This window comes from Salvia hispanica, chromosome 6 (assembly GCF_029641045.1).
Source record: "Salvia hispanica isolate PSC_SH4W2 chromosome 6, Shi_PSC_v1, whole genome shotgun sequence".
Taxonomy (NCBI): Eukaryota; Viridiplantae; Streptophyta; class Magnoliopsida; order Lamiales; family Lamiaceae; genus Salvia; species Salvia hispanica.
In genome coordinates this window covers 38417089-38434910 of record NC_142697.1, presented here as the reverse complement: position 1 = coordinate 38434910, position 17822 = coordinate 38417089, and the positions used below count along the sequence as shown (strand labels likewise).

The window sequence follows — 17822 nt, the reverse complement described above, 5'->3', positions numbered from 1 at the left end:
CTACATTTTACTGAAACATGGAATATTTATTGTATTCAGTCGATAGATAATCTTAAACAATTCATTTAGTTAAATTAAATACTTACACCTATTGATGCAACCTGAACTTTAATCAATTAAATGCTTTGTGTAGTAATTATAAATCAGACCAAATGAAGGTTCTTTTGTCCCATTGTGCTCTTGAATGCTAGTTATTGAAAGTTGAAACAAACCTAACTATTTTACACTCTTTGAGTTATTCTATTCTGTACTCTCTTCCTCTCATAAAAATTGAAATTCTTGAGACGATATAAATTTTAATACGCAATTGATAAAGTGAGATAGATAGAAAAAAAAAAAGTAATTAAAGTATCGTTAATGTAAAATGAATTTCATCCCATTAGAGAGAGAAAAAAATACCGAAAATAAAAATTGACTATTTTTATAGGACGGACCAATAAAATGAAAAAATTATGAGACTAGGGGAGTATTGCAAAAATCATATTAGAGAATTAATCCAAAATTCTAAGTCCATAATAATAATACTCCCTCTATCTCATATTATTCGTATTTTATAGTTTTGTCTTATCCCAAACTATCTATACTAGTTTATTTTAAACAAGAAGAGGGGGTTTTAATTAAGACAATATTAGTTAGTTAGTTAAAGTGTAATTTTGTTACGGGAGTAATTTCTATTTACACTTAAAATAATAGTAGTAATTTAATTCACTATAAATAGAAAATAATAAAACAGTCGGCCATAATTTCAAAGTGAATATAATAAGGAATGAAATGTATTTGTATGAAAGCAGAAGTGGTGATAAATCCGTCAACGTCATCTCTTTCAATCCTTCTGCACACATGCCTCTGCGTTTCAAGTTTCAACCCTTTCTTCTCCTTTATCCCCTTTCCTCTTCCTCCTTATTTAAATCAATGATTTTGAGACCTAATTCCAATGGGTAATCGTAACAATGGGGAGAAGGAAAGTCAAGATTGAGCGAATCGAAGATAAAAGCTCGCGTCAGGTTACCTTCTCCAAGCGAAGAAAAGGATTGTTCAAAAAGGCAAAGGAGTTATCGGTGCTCTGCGATGTCGACGTCGCCCTCATCATCTTTTCCTCTCCCGGCAAGCTCTACCAGTACAGCAGCAACTCCAGGTTTAATTATTTTATTTTTTAATTTTTTTAATTAATGCCTTTGGTGATTAAATTTCTCTTAACATTTTAATCAATGCCTTAATTAATGGTGGCTTTAATTCACTTCTCGTTCCTTCACTATATATTTCTATTATTCTATATATGTAGATTGTGCCATGTATTTTCCTGCTCAGGCTCACTGGAATTGAAATTGAACTGAAAAAAACAATTAATCTTCAATGGAGTTGGACATTTCTTAAATTCAGATAAACACCCCTCCTTTGTGGGAAGCCTGCTTGCTATAGTTTAATTAGAGGCACTTAATTGAAGTCTTTTCAGCTGCAGCTTTGTATTCTTGAATGTTATAATCTATTTATTGTGTGTGTATATCTGCATGTGAATAGAATCTTAACCCTAGTCAACTGTTTGAAAGTTAATCAATCAAAATGTAGTGCTCCTACATAATAGTAGTATCAAAATATAAGCAGCCACCAACAGTTAACCAATTTTCAGATTTTAGGTGACATGTAATTAAAGAGATTAAGGAGAGAATAAGGTGAATATAACAACTGCCCTTGATATTTAGTACTACTACATGTTTGTTTATGTGATTTTGTTTTTATAGTTAAAGAGAGAGAATAAGGTGAATATAACAACTGCCCTTGATATTTAGTACTACTACATGTTTGTTTATGTGATTTTGTTTTTATAGTTAAAGAGAGAGAATAAGGTGAATATACCAACTGCCCTTGATATTTAGTACTACTACATGTTTGTTTATGTGATTTTGTTTTTATGAAAATATACTTGCATTCATCAAAGGGGCATATCCTTGTGCAGAAGGTGACTTTTGGCAACTTGTCTATATTTCCTTTCAATGCTTAGAACATATTTTACCCTCTTCTCATGAGGGAAGATGTATAGCAATATACTACTATAGCATACTATAAGAGATCACTAGCTAACTTGATAAATATTGGGATATGTTTTAGGTACTTTAGTCTCATTCACACTTTTTCACCTAAATGTACAACATGGATGTTGGATCATGTCCCCAACAAGCACAACCCTTGCCATTTTTAATGGAATCAGCTTGATTAGCCAGTATTATTATTTTTGCATATTTTAGTACTATTGCCAATGACTAGCTCTTTGTACTCATAAATACACATGTCTTACTATTCATTTAAAACATTGTTAAAGCATGTCTATTTTATAATCTTTAGATGTAGTTTCTGATCTTACTGTTTTTCATTTAAAACATTGTTAAATCATGTTATCTTAGATGTAGTTACTTAAGTATTTCATTTAAAACATTGTTAAATCATGTTATCTTAGATGTAGTTACTTAAGTATTTCATTTAAAACATTGTTAAAGCATGTTATCTTAGATGTAGTTTCTTATCTAACTATTTTATTTAAAACATCATTAAAGCATCTCTCTTTGTATCCATAAAAGATGTAATATTGTTCATAAAAGATGAATAATGATTGAATTATAGACTATATTTTCTTATCTATTAATATAATCTCAAAAGTTTTTCTCCTTTGAATCCATAAAATATATGTGATTTGGTACAAGGATGGCACATGCCTCAATTCGACCGTTCAAGATGCAACCCTATCTCTCACAAAGTGTATATCAAGCTCAATATGTTTTGTTCTAGCATGCAACACAATGCATTTATCTACCTAAATAAATGTAGTAATTAGACAATGTATCCATAGTTCATAAAGTAGGGAACTTACCCAAGTGAATTCACTTACTACCTAAGACAATACCTTATTTTTGGCCTTGTGATGGTAGCGTATTGCAATGCTCCATTAACTATCTATGCAATTTTTCTCAATTGTTGGGTTCTTTTCAATTTTAGGCATTCTCTAGCCTGATATCTTAGGTTTAAGATACCCATTTGCATCGATCATGTGCACTCTTTGAAGAACCAATGACGTTGTTAGGCTCAAGTGGAGTCCTTGCGTGGTACGCACAATTTATGTTCAAAGAAAATATATTACTTCTCCTAGATCTTGAGGAAAAATTAGTTGTTAAACTTGTTAATAACTTCTCGAATGACTATTGTGGATGATCAAGGGCGAAGCATATCGTCCACATAGATCAAAAGATAAGTGGTTTTTGTTTTTCAAGCATGGTCAACGAAGATGTGTCTAGGGAACCAAGATAGAGTAGCATGGACTGAACAATGAGAAACGTCTAGCTCGGTGCTTGCGTTAAACCATATAGGTTTAGTTCAACTTACAAACCGTGTTGAGAGGACCTTGCTCAAAGCCCAATGGTTGCTTCATGTAGGTTTCTTCCTCCAAAATCACCATGAAAAAGGTCACCATGAGGAAAAAAGGATTGTTAAATGATATTCCAATTTGAAGACACCGCAATTTTAGGATGAGATGGATGGTATTTGATCATAAGTTTGCCAAAGTCAATTTCAGTACCACCTTAGTTTGTTTCCACTTTTATGCTTTAGAAGAAGAAATAAAGTTAATGATATAGCGAAGAAAGAAAACCTAAAAAAACCTTAGATTACACATACCCTAGATTAGATGGCATATACATTGTTCTTAGTCGGCGCAAGCATATGATTCTCATTTTGTTACTCTCTCTTCTACATTTTCAGTACCACCTTAGTTTGTTTCCACTTTTATGCTTTAGAAGACGAAATAAAGTTAATGATATAGTGAAGAAAGAAAACCTAATAAAACCTTAGATTACACATACCCTACGTTAGATGGCGTTTACATTTCATGGTTGATAAGATATATATGATTGAGGTCACCCAATACCTTTAACATAATCTTCTCCACTTTGGATCTTCCTTTCCTACGTGCCAAGATGTGGGTATAACAATCGTGTAATGCATTATTTCAAGAAGTCCTCTTGTCTCTTATATCGGAGAAAAGTGACCGATCATATCATCTAGATCACGCCATCACGGTGGTGGAAAATGTTCTTCGGGAATTGAGGCCATTATGGGTAAGGAACTTTAAGGCACGTTGATCTTGGCTGCCGCAATGATCCTTAGTTGGTTTGTTTCTCCTCTACATTCTCTGCTCCACCCAAGCCCCAATTTCTACTCCTATGCTTTAGAAGGAAAAATAGAGGTAATGATATAGAGAATAAAGAAAACCTTAAAAAACTTATATTACACATACCTGACATTGAAGTGTCATTTCCATTTCATGCTTGTTAAGACATATAAGTATTTTTCTCCTTGTTATTAGGGTTTCTCTAATATACCTTTTCAACGATAGAATTTGAATCAAGTAAAATGAGAAATTATCAAAGGCATAGGGTATTCCAAATTTCCAATCCATCTTAGCAAACAATGAATTAGCTTATACTTATTCTTCTCTACTTTGACTTATCCTCAAAAGTAAATGCCCCTGAAAGGAGTCACTTTGACATTCAAGAAATGAGCCATTGGATCTTTGGACGATAAAAATCTAGGTAGAAAAGATCTTATTAGCTCTTGCTAGGTTATAGAATGTTGACCAGTACGTATGGATTTTGTATAATCTTTTATATTTCTCTTATCTATTATAACAAAAGAATACACATCTCGTTAGCATCTTAGCTCTTTGTTCTTATTAGGGGGAGGAGGTGATCGAACCATGCATTTGTAATAAATTTGGTGAAACAATGAGTATTAACATCCTGGAAATTTGGAGAACGGTAAGCATAAACGATATCTTGCCCTACAACGTATGAGACATATTTAAGGGAATTGATGCGTTTGATTGTCTGGTTTGTAAAAATGGGCAAGTTTACTTATTAGGAGTATTAAGATGTCATGATCATTTGTATCTCAAAATTATACTAAAGGTTCATCTAGCATGGTGAACAACTTGGCTTTATACTCCCTCTTATGTTTGTGGAGATTGGCTTCTCTTGTGTTGGCATATTACAGAATATTATGAAAGAAATTGTAACATCCTTGACCAAAGTAGGTATCATTTTATATTTTATGTAGATTATTTTGTAAATAATACTATGAATATAATATTTATAAGCATTGGTATTATATTAAAATTATATAGTTCAGTATAATTAAACTATGTATATTAAGAATGTATATACCAATTTAAATATTTAACTAATGAAAGAAACAAAACTATATACATATATACGTGTACGAGTATGTGTTTGTATAAGAAATGTTGTCCAATATTTTAAGAGTGAAAGTATTTATACATATGTAGCTTGAGTTCTTTGATAAAATATGTATATATTTGATTACACATAGGGACACATGTAAGAAAAGAAAGAGGAAGAGCTGGTCTTATCGTCTCATGCATTTGACGCGTGTAGTAAGGTGAAGATGAATCTTTTTATATAGGAGGGAGAATAATAAAAGAAAAGGGAAGAACATCGAGAGAGAAAAGAGGAAAAAAAGAAATCGAGAGTTAGGAGGGAGAAGGAAATAAGGGGGAAAAAATAGTGATCTTGATGTTCTAAAGCTATAAATCAAGATTTTGAATCTTTGGCATGAGTAGGTATGTATAAATCATGTTTTTAATTTATATGTGTTAAGTGATTAATTGTTATGTGTATAAGTAAAGTGAATAAGTAGATTACTTGCTTGATATGATATGTGTTTGGTGGTGATGATATGGATATATGCTTGGTGCAATGAATATGTTTACGTTGTATTGAGAGTATTTAGTGGAATAAAATATGGATATGTGAGTGGTACAATGGATATGTTTTATATATTGTGTTGGAATCATTTGGTGGAATACGAAATGGATATGTGAGTGTTACAATGGACATATTTTTCTCACTTAGCTGAACTTGAATTGCTATCCAGAATGAGTAAGATCCTGCAACGATATCATAATCATCCAGCGGCAAAAGCTGCAAGTCCCTCCACACAACAGGTAAGCTTATCTGTTTATGAAATTAAAGTGGGTTTAGGGTTTGTTTTTAGGGAAAGGAAAAACATGTACTTTTTTACTTTGTGCAACATGTGAATAGCATAAGGTTTATAACTTTATATTACGTAATTACGACATCAACTCTTTGAAATATCGAAACAAAGAAGCTAAGGTGTGAGAAACATGTTTTACGGATTAGCCTAGTTGGGTGTGATTTGTTTAGCAAGTAGTGGTGGTGCTCGGTTTTGGTTCATTTCCGTAAAATTTAGCACTAGGATCATAGTTGTATGGAAAACATATATGTTCCATATTGTTAAGGATGTTATTTTGTGTTTTCCATGTCAGGATGATTATTCAAGTTACCTCACATGTGAGGAGCTCCTTCAAATTGTGGATAGGCAGCCACTTCATATCCCTAGCTCCCTCTACTTAACTTAATATGTTTATAACTTTGTTAAGTGATATGAACAGCTAGGCTGTCCCATATATTTTTGTAGGAAGCTCGGCGAGCCATCGTCCGACGACCTCACGATCACCGACTTAATGCATCTCCAGAAACAATTTGAGACTGCACTAATGCAAACCAGAGAAACTAAGGTACCTACTTGCTGTTATATAAAATCTATAAATGGAATTCAATTGTTGGTTTCTTATGCTTAATTTTCATTACTATTGATTCTCTCTTTTATGGTGTACTAATATTTTGATTAATTGTTGCTTGTGCAGACACGTTTGCTACTCAAGTCCATATCAAGCCTCAAGGAACAGGTAGAGGTTTCCATCTCCTATTTTTGGTGGAGACGCCTAAGCCATTATTATAATGTAAAAGAGAAATGTGAAGTTACCTCATTGATCTCGTGCTGGTTTTTTCACAGGAGAAGCAGCTGGAGGAAGAGAATATGGTGCTGCAGGGGAAGGTACATATACACATATATAGATTAGTTATATAAAAAAAAAAAATTGGAATTGGTGATGCTGGAAAGTAGAATCAAGATGAGCTCACCGAAATATTGAATACAGGTGAATGAAAGCAAGAGCGAGAGAAAGAAGAAGAGGAAGAGAGTTGCGATTGATCTGAACTCGGTTCCTGAATAAGTGATTATCTCTGCCTCTGAGAACGCAAGGGATATATATATGTGTATAAGTGTTGTGTTCATGCAATCTTCAGTCTCTTTTTGGTCCACCCTGAAGAGTGAAGATTGAATAAGCTTCTACTATTTGTATTTGTAATATGGAGTGATTATATATAATCTAAATAGATTTTGTGTTGAATGATATCCTAGTATAGTACATTAGTCCGTACGGAAAATAAATAAGTATTGGTGTACGTGGTGGAATGCATGTGGTTTTTCATAATAGGCGTGTTTAACTGCATCACTGACATTCTATTTCCTACTAAACGGTGTCTTTGTCCTTTTTTTTCACTAATTTTGTCAAATCGATTAGAGATTTATTATGACACTTTCATTCATATGAACATGCCCGATTTCGAGCTGACAGTGAAAAGCGTCATGATTTTGGGCCTAAATTATTGAGGCCCAAAAGCCCATTTATCCACTCCTTCATGAGTTCGGATCCAAATTATTGAGGCCCATGAAACGGGGCGTAATCCTAGCAATATATATATATAATATACGTACATTATAGTCCTCATTAGAAGTCTCATTTCTTGATGGCACGGGTTTTAAAAAAATGCTAAGAATAGATATTTCATTTGTATATATTAGTTTTAAATAAAATATGAGTGGAATGAGTTAATGGAAGGTGAGATCCTATCACCATTTATGGTAAAATTAAATCGGGACTCTTGTTCGCGGATAGGAAGTATCATTCAAAAATTATATTTTTCTTTCTTTTTTTTGCTAAGTTCGGGCTTACTCATCAAGCTAGTTTCCAATTAATTGAACAAACAAGCATTAACTTGAGTAACTATCGAAGTTAATATTGATCTCACATCTCATGTTCGAATTACTATAATAGTCTAGGGTGCCATTATCATGACACATATTTATTGCAAAAATAACGCTAGTACCTTTAGTCAGTAATTAGTATTGTATGAGGTGTCAGGGTTGAATAAGGTTACAAAACTACAAAACCTACTGTAAATTAAAGTGAGAAAATTAATGATGTATGCTCAATGTTATAAACATTAATTTAGAAATAATCAAATATGAGCTTTCATCTTTCACTTATTAACATTGTGGTCTTTTTAGTGCTTTCTAGGTTAGGAGAGTTTAATTATGCATTTCATGATAGGTAGTTCATTTCATTTCTAGGTTATGAGTATTAATTCGTGATTGCAAATTTGCAAGGAACCAAACAAGAGATCCTTAGTAATGACGCGATCATCTTTTACCCTACAATTCAAAATATATTTGGACTCTTTTATTCTAAATAAATTAAAGAACAAAAACACAATGAGGTTAAAATGATTATTCTCGTTTTAAATAAGAAAATAACATTGTATGCAAATAAAGAGTTCGTAGTATGCTTTCACTATCTATCCTAACATATAGTTATACTTAATTATTATTTGAGATGTGATTATTAGTATTTGACTAGAACTAAGCACCAAGAACCAATATCCACCTTTTTTATATAAGAATCTAATGGCTATTTAATTATTTATTAGAAATCATACATGCAATGCTATATATTAATACTTCCTCCGTTTTTTTAAAATAGCAACTATTTCCATTTTTGGTCGTTCCTTAAAAATAAAAACTTTAGAATCTTACTATTTTAGGACATGGACCTCTCAATCCATTAACTCTACTTTAACTACTTTTTCTCTTCCTCTCTCTTACTTTACTCATTTTTTTTACTCTCTTACTTTACCAATTCTTCACACTTACTTTACCAATTGCACATTAAAACTCGTGTCGTTTCAAATGTTTCTATGTTTCTATTTTTTGAATACGGATAGGCAATATGAAGATATATTACTAAGGATATTTATCGGTGGGTTCAATAACTATTTCCCGCACTGATTTGTAGGTATCTTAATGAGTGAATCAATTGACTCAAGGATTGAAAGCTACTCCATAGACAGGTATCGACTCTTTGATCATTTGATTAAAAATAGACAAGTCTCGTGTCACTCTACGTCACTTGGGTTGAATGTTTATATTTTACATCTATCTAGATTGCAAAGAAAAAGGCTGAAACATGGAATATTTATTTTATTCAGTCGATTGAACAATGTACTATATATAGTAAATTACTACTACATCCTATTGATGCCACGTGAAATTGAATGTTTATATTTTACATCTATCTAGATTGCAAAGAGAAGGCTGAAACATGGAATATTTATTTTATTCAGTCGATTGATAATCTTAAACAATGTACTATATATAGTAAATTACTACTACATCCTATTGATGCCACGTGAAATTCAATCAAGTAAATGCTTCATATAATTATACACCAGACCAAATGAAGGTTCTCTTTGTCCCATTGTGCTTTTGAATGCTGGTTATTGATACAAACCTAACCATTACGCCCTTTGACATTTGCTATTTACTAGTAGTAAAATTGTACTCCCTCCCTCCATTCCATAGTAATAGAGGCGTTCCTTTTCGATACAGAGATTAAGAAAAATTGTATTAGGTAAGTAAAGTAAAGGGAAAATAAATTGGAAAATAAAAAATGTAGAATGATGAAGAGAAAATAAAGTAAGAGAGTGTAAAGTAGGTGTGGAAAAATGTGTTGACTTTTACTAAAAAGGAAAATAACTCTATTATTATGGAACGTACCAAAATAGCAAAATGATTTTAACTATGGAACGGAGGAACGGAGGGAGTATTAGAGATTTAAACCAAAATTCAAATTCATAATAAAAGTAATAATAATAGATAATACGGAGTAGATAATACAAATAAGTACTCCCTTTGTTTTATAGTAATAAAGTCATTTTGCAATTTTGGTACGTTCCATAATAATAGAGTCATTTCATTTTTTTTAAATAAAAGTCAACACATTTTTTCATACCTACTTTACTCTCTCTTATTTTTTTTTTCTCTTCGTCTCTTTACTTTTTTCATTTTCTATTTTATTATCTCTTTACTTAACTCACCTAATATATATAATTTTTGTTAAATATCGTACTAAAAAGAAAAGTCTCTATTATTATAGAAGTGAGTGAGTATTAATAGTAATAAATAAATAGTAAAATAATAAAGTCGGTCATAGTTTAAAGGTGAATATAAAATGTATGAGTATGAAAGCAGACGTGGTGAAATATCCGTCAACGTCATCTCTTCCAAACCCTCTGCACACATGCCTCTGCGTTTCAAGTTTCAACCCTTCTTCTCCTCCTCTATCCTTTCCTCTTCCTCCCTATTTAAATCAATGATTTTGAGACCTAATTCCAATGGGTAATTGTAACAATGGGAAGAAGGAGACTCAAGCTTGAGCGAATCGAAGATAAAAGCTCGCGCCAGGCTACCTTTTCCAAGCGCCGAAATGGAATTTTCAAAAAAGCCAAGGAGATATCGGTGCTCTGCGATGTGGACGTCGCCCTCATCATTTTTTCCTCTACTAACAAGCTCTACCAGTATAGCAGCAACTCCAGGTTTAACTATTTTTTAATTTTTTAATTAATGCTAATATTTTAATCAATGTCACTCATAATTAATGGTGGCTTTATTTAGCTTCTCGTTCCCTCAATATACATTTCTATATACAAATTTTGCCATGTAATTTGCCTGCTCGGACTCACTGGAACTCAAATTGAACTGAAAAAACAATTCAAGTGCAGAATCAATGGACATTTCTTAAATTCAGATAAACACCCCTCCTTTTGGGAAGGCTGATTGCTGTAATTTAATTGGAGGCAATTAATTGAAGCATTTTCAGCTGCAGATTTGCATTCATATGTTATCTTCCTTCTGTGTCATGTGTATGTCTGCATGTGGATGTGGATAGTGGCTTAACCCTAGTCTAATGTTTGTAACTTAATCAATCAAAATATACCTTTTAGATTGCTTAATTAGATTGGAGGGACCTACATATGAAAATGTAGAGCAAGATAAGCAGCCAACAATAGTTAACCAATTTTTAAAAATTTTAGATTGAGGTGACATACAATATTCTTAAGAAATTGAAGAGAGAATAAGGTGAATATACCAGCTGCCCTTGATATTCTCTACATGTTTGTTTATATGATTTTGTATTTTTATGGGAATATGATGGCACTTATCAAAGTGGCATATCCTTGTGCAATAAGCTGACTTTTGGTAAAATCTATATTTCCTTTCAAGGCTTAGAAGATATTTTACCCTTTCCTAGATTGAAGAAACATAGCAATATGTACATATAAGAGATCACTAGCTAACTTGATATATAATGTGATAAGTGTTAGATAGTTTATTCTCATTTACATTGTATCACCTAAATGTACAACATGGATTCATGTTCATGTTGGATCATGTTCCCAGCAAGCACAACCCTTGCCATTGTTGAATGAATCTCCTTGATTGGTTATTATTAATATTATTACAGATATTTGTATTATTGGCAATGACTAGCTCTTTGTTCTAATAAATACACATGTCTTACTATTTTAATTTAAAACATTGTTAAAGCATGTCTCTTTGATTATCTTGGATGTAGTTTCTGAATACATCTTGGTGTTTGGCATCACATGCATCTTTGTACTTGTTTTATGTCCATCTCTGTGTTTGGTATTACATGCATCTTATAAAAGCTTTTTTTTTTCCTTCAAATTTTATGCTCAACAAGTCATGATTTTATTTTGAAATATCTTTGTTTATATCATATTGGCACAATACCTAATGTATCTATACTTAAAATTTACAAATAACACATGGTCTTCAACAATTTTTGTTTGCAATTTGTAAAAGATGTTTGAGATATTTCAATGAAGAACACCTAAGATTTCTAACTGTAGCAATCCCCTGACCTAATTTTCCTAAAGACAAAAGATAGTTGTGGCACAAACATTACCATTTCTGAGGATGTGGAAAATATTTCCACTTAATGATAAATGATGTCATGTTGTTCATAAAAGATAAATAATGATTGAAGTATAGACTTTATTTGCTTATCTCTAACTATACTCTCAAAAGTTTTCTCCTTTGAATCCATAAAATACATATAGCTCGCTTTGATTAAAAAATATAAAGAATCTAGGGCTTTTTTGCATGAAATTACTAAGCAGGTGTTTAAAAAATGACATAACACAACACAACTTAATAGAGGCAGTGTTATAATGAGTTCTTGATAAGCTAACAACAATGAGTTATCGGTCCTCTAGTTGTGTCCAGCCGGGCAACTAGTGTGTAATCGAAACCTGGTATTTTTCGTATGTAAGGACATCTTTCCAGTTGCGATCACCAAACCCAAGTAACGGGAGAGTGGTCCCTATAGTGTTTAAATTTATAATATTGATAGTGTAAATTCAATATTAAAACAAGGAAACAAATTTTACCCCTATCCCACTCAAGATGTCCCACCCAACTACAATCTGGAGTGGCACGGAGTTTTAGGAAAAATTATTAGTGTAATATAGTAGAGAAAGGAAAGGTAGTTGGGTGGTTTAATAAGGAGAGATGAATTTGTTTCCAAATATGGAAAGTGAACATCTTAAGTGGGACAACCTAAGAAGGAAGGGTTAACATCTTGAGTGGGACGGGGTGAGTACTTCATATGTTTGGAATGAAATAATGAAAGTGTGGCCCATATTTTGGTAGCATTGTTGTGGTTGAATTTCGAATAGATGTATCGGCGTAGGCATTTATTGATGTGCAAGGCAAAGTGATGCATGAAAATGAGAAATGATTTGATGTCCTAATGAATGTAGGCTTTTTCTTCATTTAGTTAACAATTGTAGTAGAGAGGTACAAATGAAGGAGATGAGAATTGAAAGGAATTAAATGGGCCAATGAGCATAAGGGTATAAATGGGCATAGGTAGTCCCCAATGTTAGGAGGACCTTGCTCAAAGTTCGGTGGTTGCTTGCTTCGTGGAGATTTCTTTCTCTAAACCCCAATGAAGAAAGGGATTGTTGGGATCTAAGTAAATGATATTCCAATTTGAAGACAATGCAATATTTAGGATGCGAAGAATGGTATTTGGTCAAAGGTTTTTGCCAAAGACATTTTAAGCAACGTGTATCAGTACAATACATCTTCTAGATATAGTACTTTATTCCGAACTGTAGTCCAAAATAGACAAGCATTAATCACTACTAGTGAAACCCTCATTCTTGCCCTATATCAACTTGGTAGTGATCACGTTTCTTCTATATATTCTTGGATAAACACGCCCCCGTCCCCCTTCTTATAAGGCCTTTGCAAGGAGTGAGTGACCCATTTTCAAATAATATTAGAGCATGCCCAGGTCATGATGGATCTATATGTGTTATATGTGGAAGTCTTATGTTCATTTCAACACACATCTAAGGTCTTGTATTCTTATGTGCTAAGCTCCATTGATTCATTTAGTCCTTACACTCCACATGAAGGTCTTTTTCAGCCGCGATCTCGCGAAAATGGCTAGCTTTGCATAGGTCCTTTATTTTTTGTTCTCCATTCGTATGGTTGCTGGAATGCAACATCGGTCAAATATACTATGTTAACAATAAGTAACACATATCTTAACTGATTTCCTATGGTCATTGGTTTTGGATAAGCAATCAAAGAGCTAATATAATTACATCAACAATCTTGAATAAATATCTTAGTTAGGCGACAAGAAAGTGGAACCTCACTTTATATAGGTGAAGCATAACTAGGTTACAAGGTTAAAAACCCCGATAACCTTGAGGAACTATGAGTGAAGTTGATAATTTCATAAAAACTACTTATAAGACAATTATGAAACATAGATAGATAGATACAAAGAAGTCTCAAGTAATATTCAACACATTAAGTGTTCATAATGTTGTTTAGTTGACCTAATCATAATAAAACATCATAGTTGTCTAATTTGTCTTCATCAGTACCATTAGAATCCTAATCTACACCCATACATATCCAACTATATATCAAACTAGACATGACTATTTTTTATAACATATCCAACTAGACATGCCTATTTTTTCAATTCGGTGTATTTCTTTTTCACGTAAACACATATTTTGATATGGTATACTTAGATATCTATGAAGAATAGATGTAATGGTCAACCATGATGCCTTTCCTTGAATTATGCATGTAGTGGTTCCCCAATCTCCAGGGGCGGACACAGAAATCATCACTTATAGGGGCCATTTTATAATAAAAAATCATTTAAACTATATTCATGTATAATTTAGCTCATGGATAGGGGCTTTTGTATAAGAACTTACATAATATTGGTATAAATAAAAAAAATTACAAAGGAAAAATATAAAAAGTCCAATTCATACTTCATCGCAAAAAAAAATATCATGTTTCTATGTCCTTTACATGGATTTCCTTAACTATCTCATTTCAGTTAGGCAATCTTTCCCTGGCAACCATATCATCAAGATATATTGACAAAATATCATATCCATATTGTCAAATGAACATGTCATTGGCATTGATCTATTGATAGCCCATACCAACCATAATTGTCGTGAACATCTGACAACAAGCTCATGCACATTGTTTCCATATGGATTTCTTAGCCTACATATCGCTCAATGTTTAAAATGTGTTAAAGCCTTACAGTATCTCCTTGTAAAGAAAATTCAACGAATCCTTATGAAGAATTAAGTTCTTCACCTCAAGTTGGTGAGGTAGTCACCCACTTGTGGTAGCTCTTATTTGTTTTCTATCTCTCCTCTTGGTTATAAATCTTAAATCTGTTAAGTTGTAATTATTGTGATGTACGAGGAATTCTAAGTGGATTTTCTTGCTATAGACTGGACTTGGTGAGAACAAGTTGTAACAACATACTTGACTCCCGGGCCTAGAATATTCAAACCTAGAGTAATGAGATTTATGCTACCTTGTGCCTGCATTATCTTATATTTTATGATTCAGCTCAAAATATTTGGAATGTTCACTAAATACTTATTTCTTTGTGTGATGAAATATATACCTAGTGACTATACTATTGACCAAGAAGTCAATTCTTTACCCATTTGCAGTTGGTATCGTTTGTTTTTTTGGTATTTTCTTTTACATTCTCACTTAGCTGAACTTGAATTGCTATCCAGAATGAGTAAGATCCTGCAACGATATCATAATCATCCAGCGGCAAAAGCTGCAAGTCCCTCCACACAACAGGTAAGCTTATCTGTTTATGAAATTAAAGTGGGTTTAGGGTTTGTTTTTAGGGAAAGGAAAAACATGTACTTTTTTACTTTGTGCAACATGTGAATAGCATAAGGTTTATAACTTTATATTACGTAATTACGACATCAACTCTTTGAAATATCGAAACAAAGAAGCTAAGGTGTGAGAAACATGTTTTACGGATTAGCCTAGTTGGGTGTGATTTGTTTAGCAAGTAGTGGTGGTGCTCGGTTTTGGTTCATTTCCGTAAAATTTAGCACTAGGATCATAGTTGTATGGAAAACATATATGTTCCATATTGTTAAGGATGTTATTTTGTGTTTTCCATGTCAGGATGATTATTCAAGTTACCTCACATGTGAGGAGCTCCTTCAAATTGTGGATAGGCAGCCACTTCATATCCCTAGCTCCCTCTACTTAACTTAATATGTTTATAACTTTGTTAAGTGATATGAACAGCTAGGCTGTCCCATATATTTTTGTAGGAAGCTCGGCGAGCCATCGTCCGACGACCTCACGATCACCGACTTAATGCATCTCCAGAAACAATTTGAGACTGCACTAATGCAAACCAGAGAAACTAAGGTACCTACTTGCTGTTATATAAAATCTATAAATGGAATTCAATTGTTGGTTTCTTATGCTTAATTTTCATTACTATTGATTCTCTCTTTTATGGTGTACTAATATTTTGATTAATTGTTGCTTGTGCAGACACGTTTGCTACTCAAGTCCATATCAAGCCTCAAGGAACAGGTAGAGGTTTCCATCTCCTATTTTTGGTGGAGACGCCTAAGCCATTATTATAATGTAAAAGAGAAATGTGAAGTTACCTCATTGATCTCGTGCTGGTTTTTTCACAGGAGAAGCAGCTGGAGGAAGAGAATATGGTGCTGCAGGGGAAGGTACATATACACATATATAGATTAGTTATATAAAAAAAAAAAATTGGAATTGGTGATGCTGGAAAGTAGAATCAAGATGAGCTCACCGAAATATTGAATACAGGTGAATGAAAGCAAGAGCGAGAGAAAGAAGAAGAGGAAGAGAGTTGCGATTGATCTGAACTCGGTTCCTGAATAAGTGATTATCTCTGCCTCTGAGAACGCAAGGGATATATATATGTGTATAAGTGTTGTGTTCATGCAATCTTCAGTCTCTTTTTGGTCCACCCTGAAGAGTGAAGATTGAATAAGCTTCTACTATTTGTATTTGTAATATGGAGTGATTATATATAATCTAAATAGATTTTGTGTTGAATGATATCCTAGTATAGTACATTAGTCCGTACGGAAAATAAATAAGTATTGGTGTACGTGGTGGAATGCATGTGGTTTTTCATAATAGGCGTGTTTAACTGCATCACTGACATTCTATTTCCTACTAAACGGTGTCTTTGTCCTTTTTTTTCACTAATTTTGTCAAATCGATTAGAGATTTATTATGACACTTTCATTCATATGAACATGCCCGATTTCGAGCTGACAGTGAAAAGCGTCATGATTTTGGGCCTAAATTATTGAGGCCCAAAAGCCCATTTATCCACTCCTTCATGAGTTCGGATCCAAATTATTGAGGCCCATGAAACGGGGCGTAATCCTAGCAATATATATATATAATATACGTACATTATAGTCCTCATTAGAAGTCTCATTTCTTGATGGCACGGGTTTTAAAAAAATGCTAAGAATAGATATTTCATTTGTATATATTAGTTTTAAATAAAATATGAGTGGAATGAGTTAATGGAAGGTGAGATCCTATCACCATTTATGGTAAAATTAAATCGGGACTCTTGTTCGCGGATAGGAAGTATCATTCAAAAATTATATTTTTCTTTCTTTTTTTTGCTAAGTTCGGGCTTACTCATCAAGCTAGTTTCCAATTAATTGAACAAACAAGCATTAACTTGAGTAACTATCGAAGTTAATATTGATCTCACATCTCATGTTCGAATTACTATAATAGTCTAGGGTGCCATTATCATGACACATATTTATTGCAAAAATAACGCTAGTACCTTTAGTCAGTAATTAGTATTGTATGAGGTGTCAGGGTTGAATAAGGTTACAAAACTACAAAACCTACTGTAAATTAAAGTGAGAAAATTAATGATGTATGCTCAATGTTATAAACATTAATTTAGAAATAATCAAATATGAGCTTTCATCTTTCACTTATTAACATTGTGGTCTTTTTAGTGCTTTCTAGGTTAGGAGAGTTTAATTATGCATTTCATGATAGGTAGTTCATTTCATTTCTAGGTTATGAGTATTAATTCGTGATTGCAAATTTGCAAGGAACCAAACAAGAGATCCTTAGTAATGACGCGATCATCTTTTACCCTACAATTCAAAATATATTTGGACTCTTTTATTCTAAATAAATTAAAGAACAAAAACACAATGAGGTTAAAATGATTATTCTCGTTTTAAATAAGAAAATAACATTGTATGCAAATAAAGAGTTCGTAGTATGCTTTCACTATCTATCCTAACATATAGTTATACTTAATTATTATTTGAGATGTGATTATTAGTATTTGACTAGAACTAAGCACCAAGAACCAATATCCACCTTTTTTATAT

The 17822-nt window shown here is 32.7% G+C and overlaps 2 protein-coding genes across 3 annotated transcripts; both read left to right on the top strand.

Annotated features, from left to right (window-relative positions):
• The first annotated feature begins 768 nt into the window (after nt 1–768).
• Nucleotides 769–7279, top strand: LOC125205507 (agamous-like MADS-box protein AGL70). Of its 2 annotated transcripts, none has more exons than XM_048104488.2 (7): nt 769–1135; nt 5938–6007; nt 6350–6402; nt 6502–6601; nt 6731–6772; nt 6880–6921; nt 7025–7279. In XM_048104488.2, exons 1-7 carry the CDS (start codon nt 951–953, stop codon nt 7097–7099), a joined length of 567 nt encoding a protein of 188 aa, XP_047960445.2. In that variant the 5' UTR covers nt 769–950; the 3' UTR covers nt 7100–7279. The 2 variants fall into 2 exon arrangements, with proteins under 2 accessions (XP_047960445.2, XP_088917954.1); XM_089061828.1 differs by lacking the exon at nt 769–1135 and adding an exon at nt 5246–5623.
• Nucleotides 7280–10236: 2957 nt separating this feature from the next.
• On the top strand, nt 10237–16497 carry LOC148923764 (MADS-box protein FLOWERING LOCUS C-like). The gene is made up of 7 exons (XM_089061889.1): nt 10237–10580; nt 15156–15225; nt 15568–15620; nt 15720–15819; nt 15949–15990; nt 16098–16139; nt 16243–16497. The coding sequence occupies exons 1-7, from the start codon at nt 10396–10398 to the stop codon at nt 16315–16317; spliced, it is 567 nt and encodes a 188-aa protein (XP_088918015.1). The 5' UTR covers nt 10237–10395; the 3' UTR covers nt 16318–16497.
• The last annotated feature ends 1325 nt before the right edge of the window (nt 16498–17822 follow it).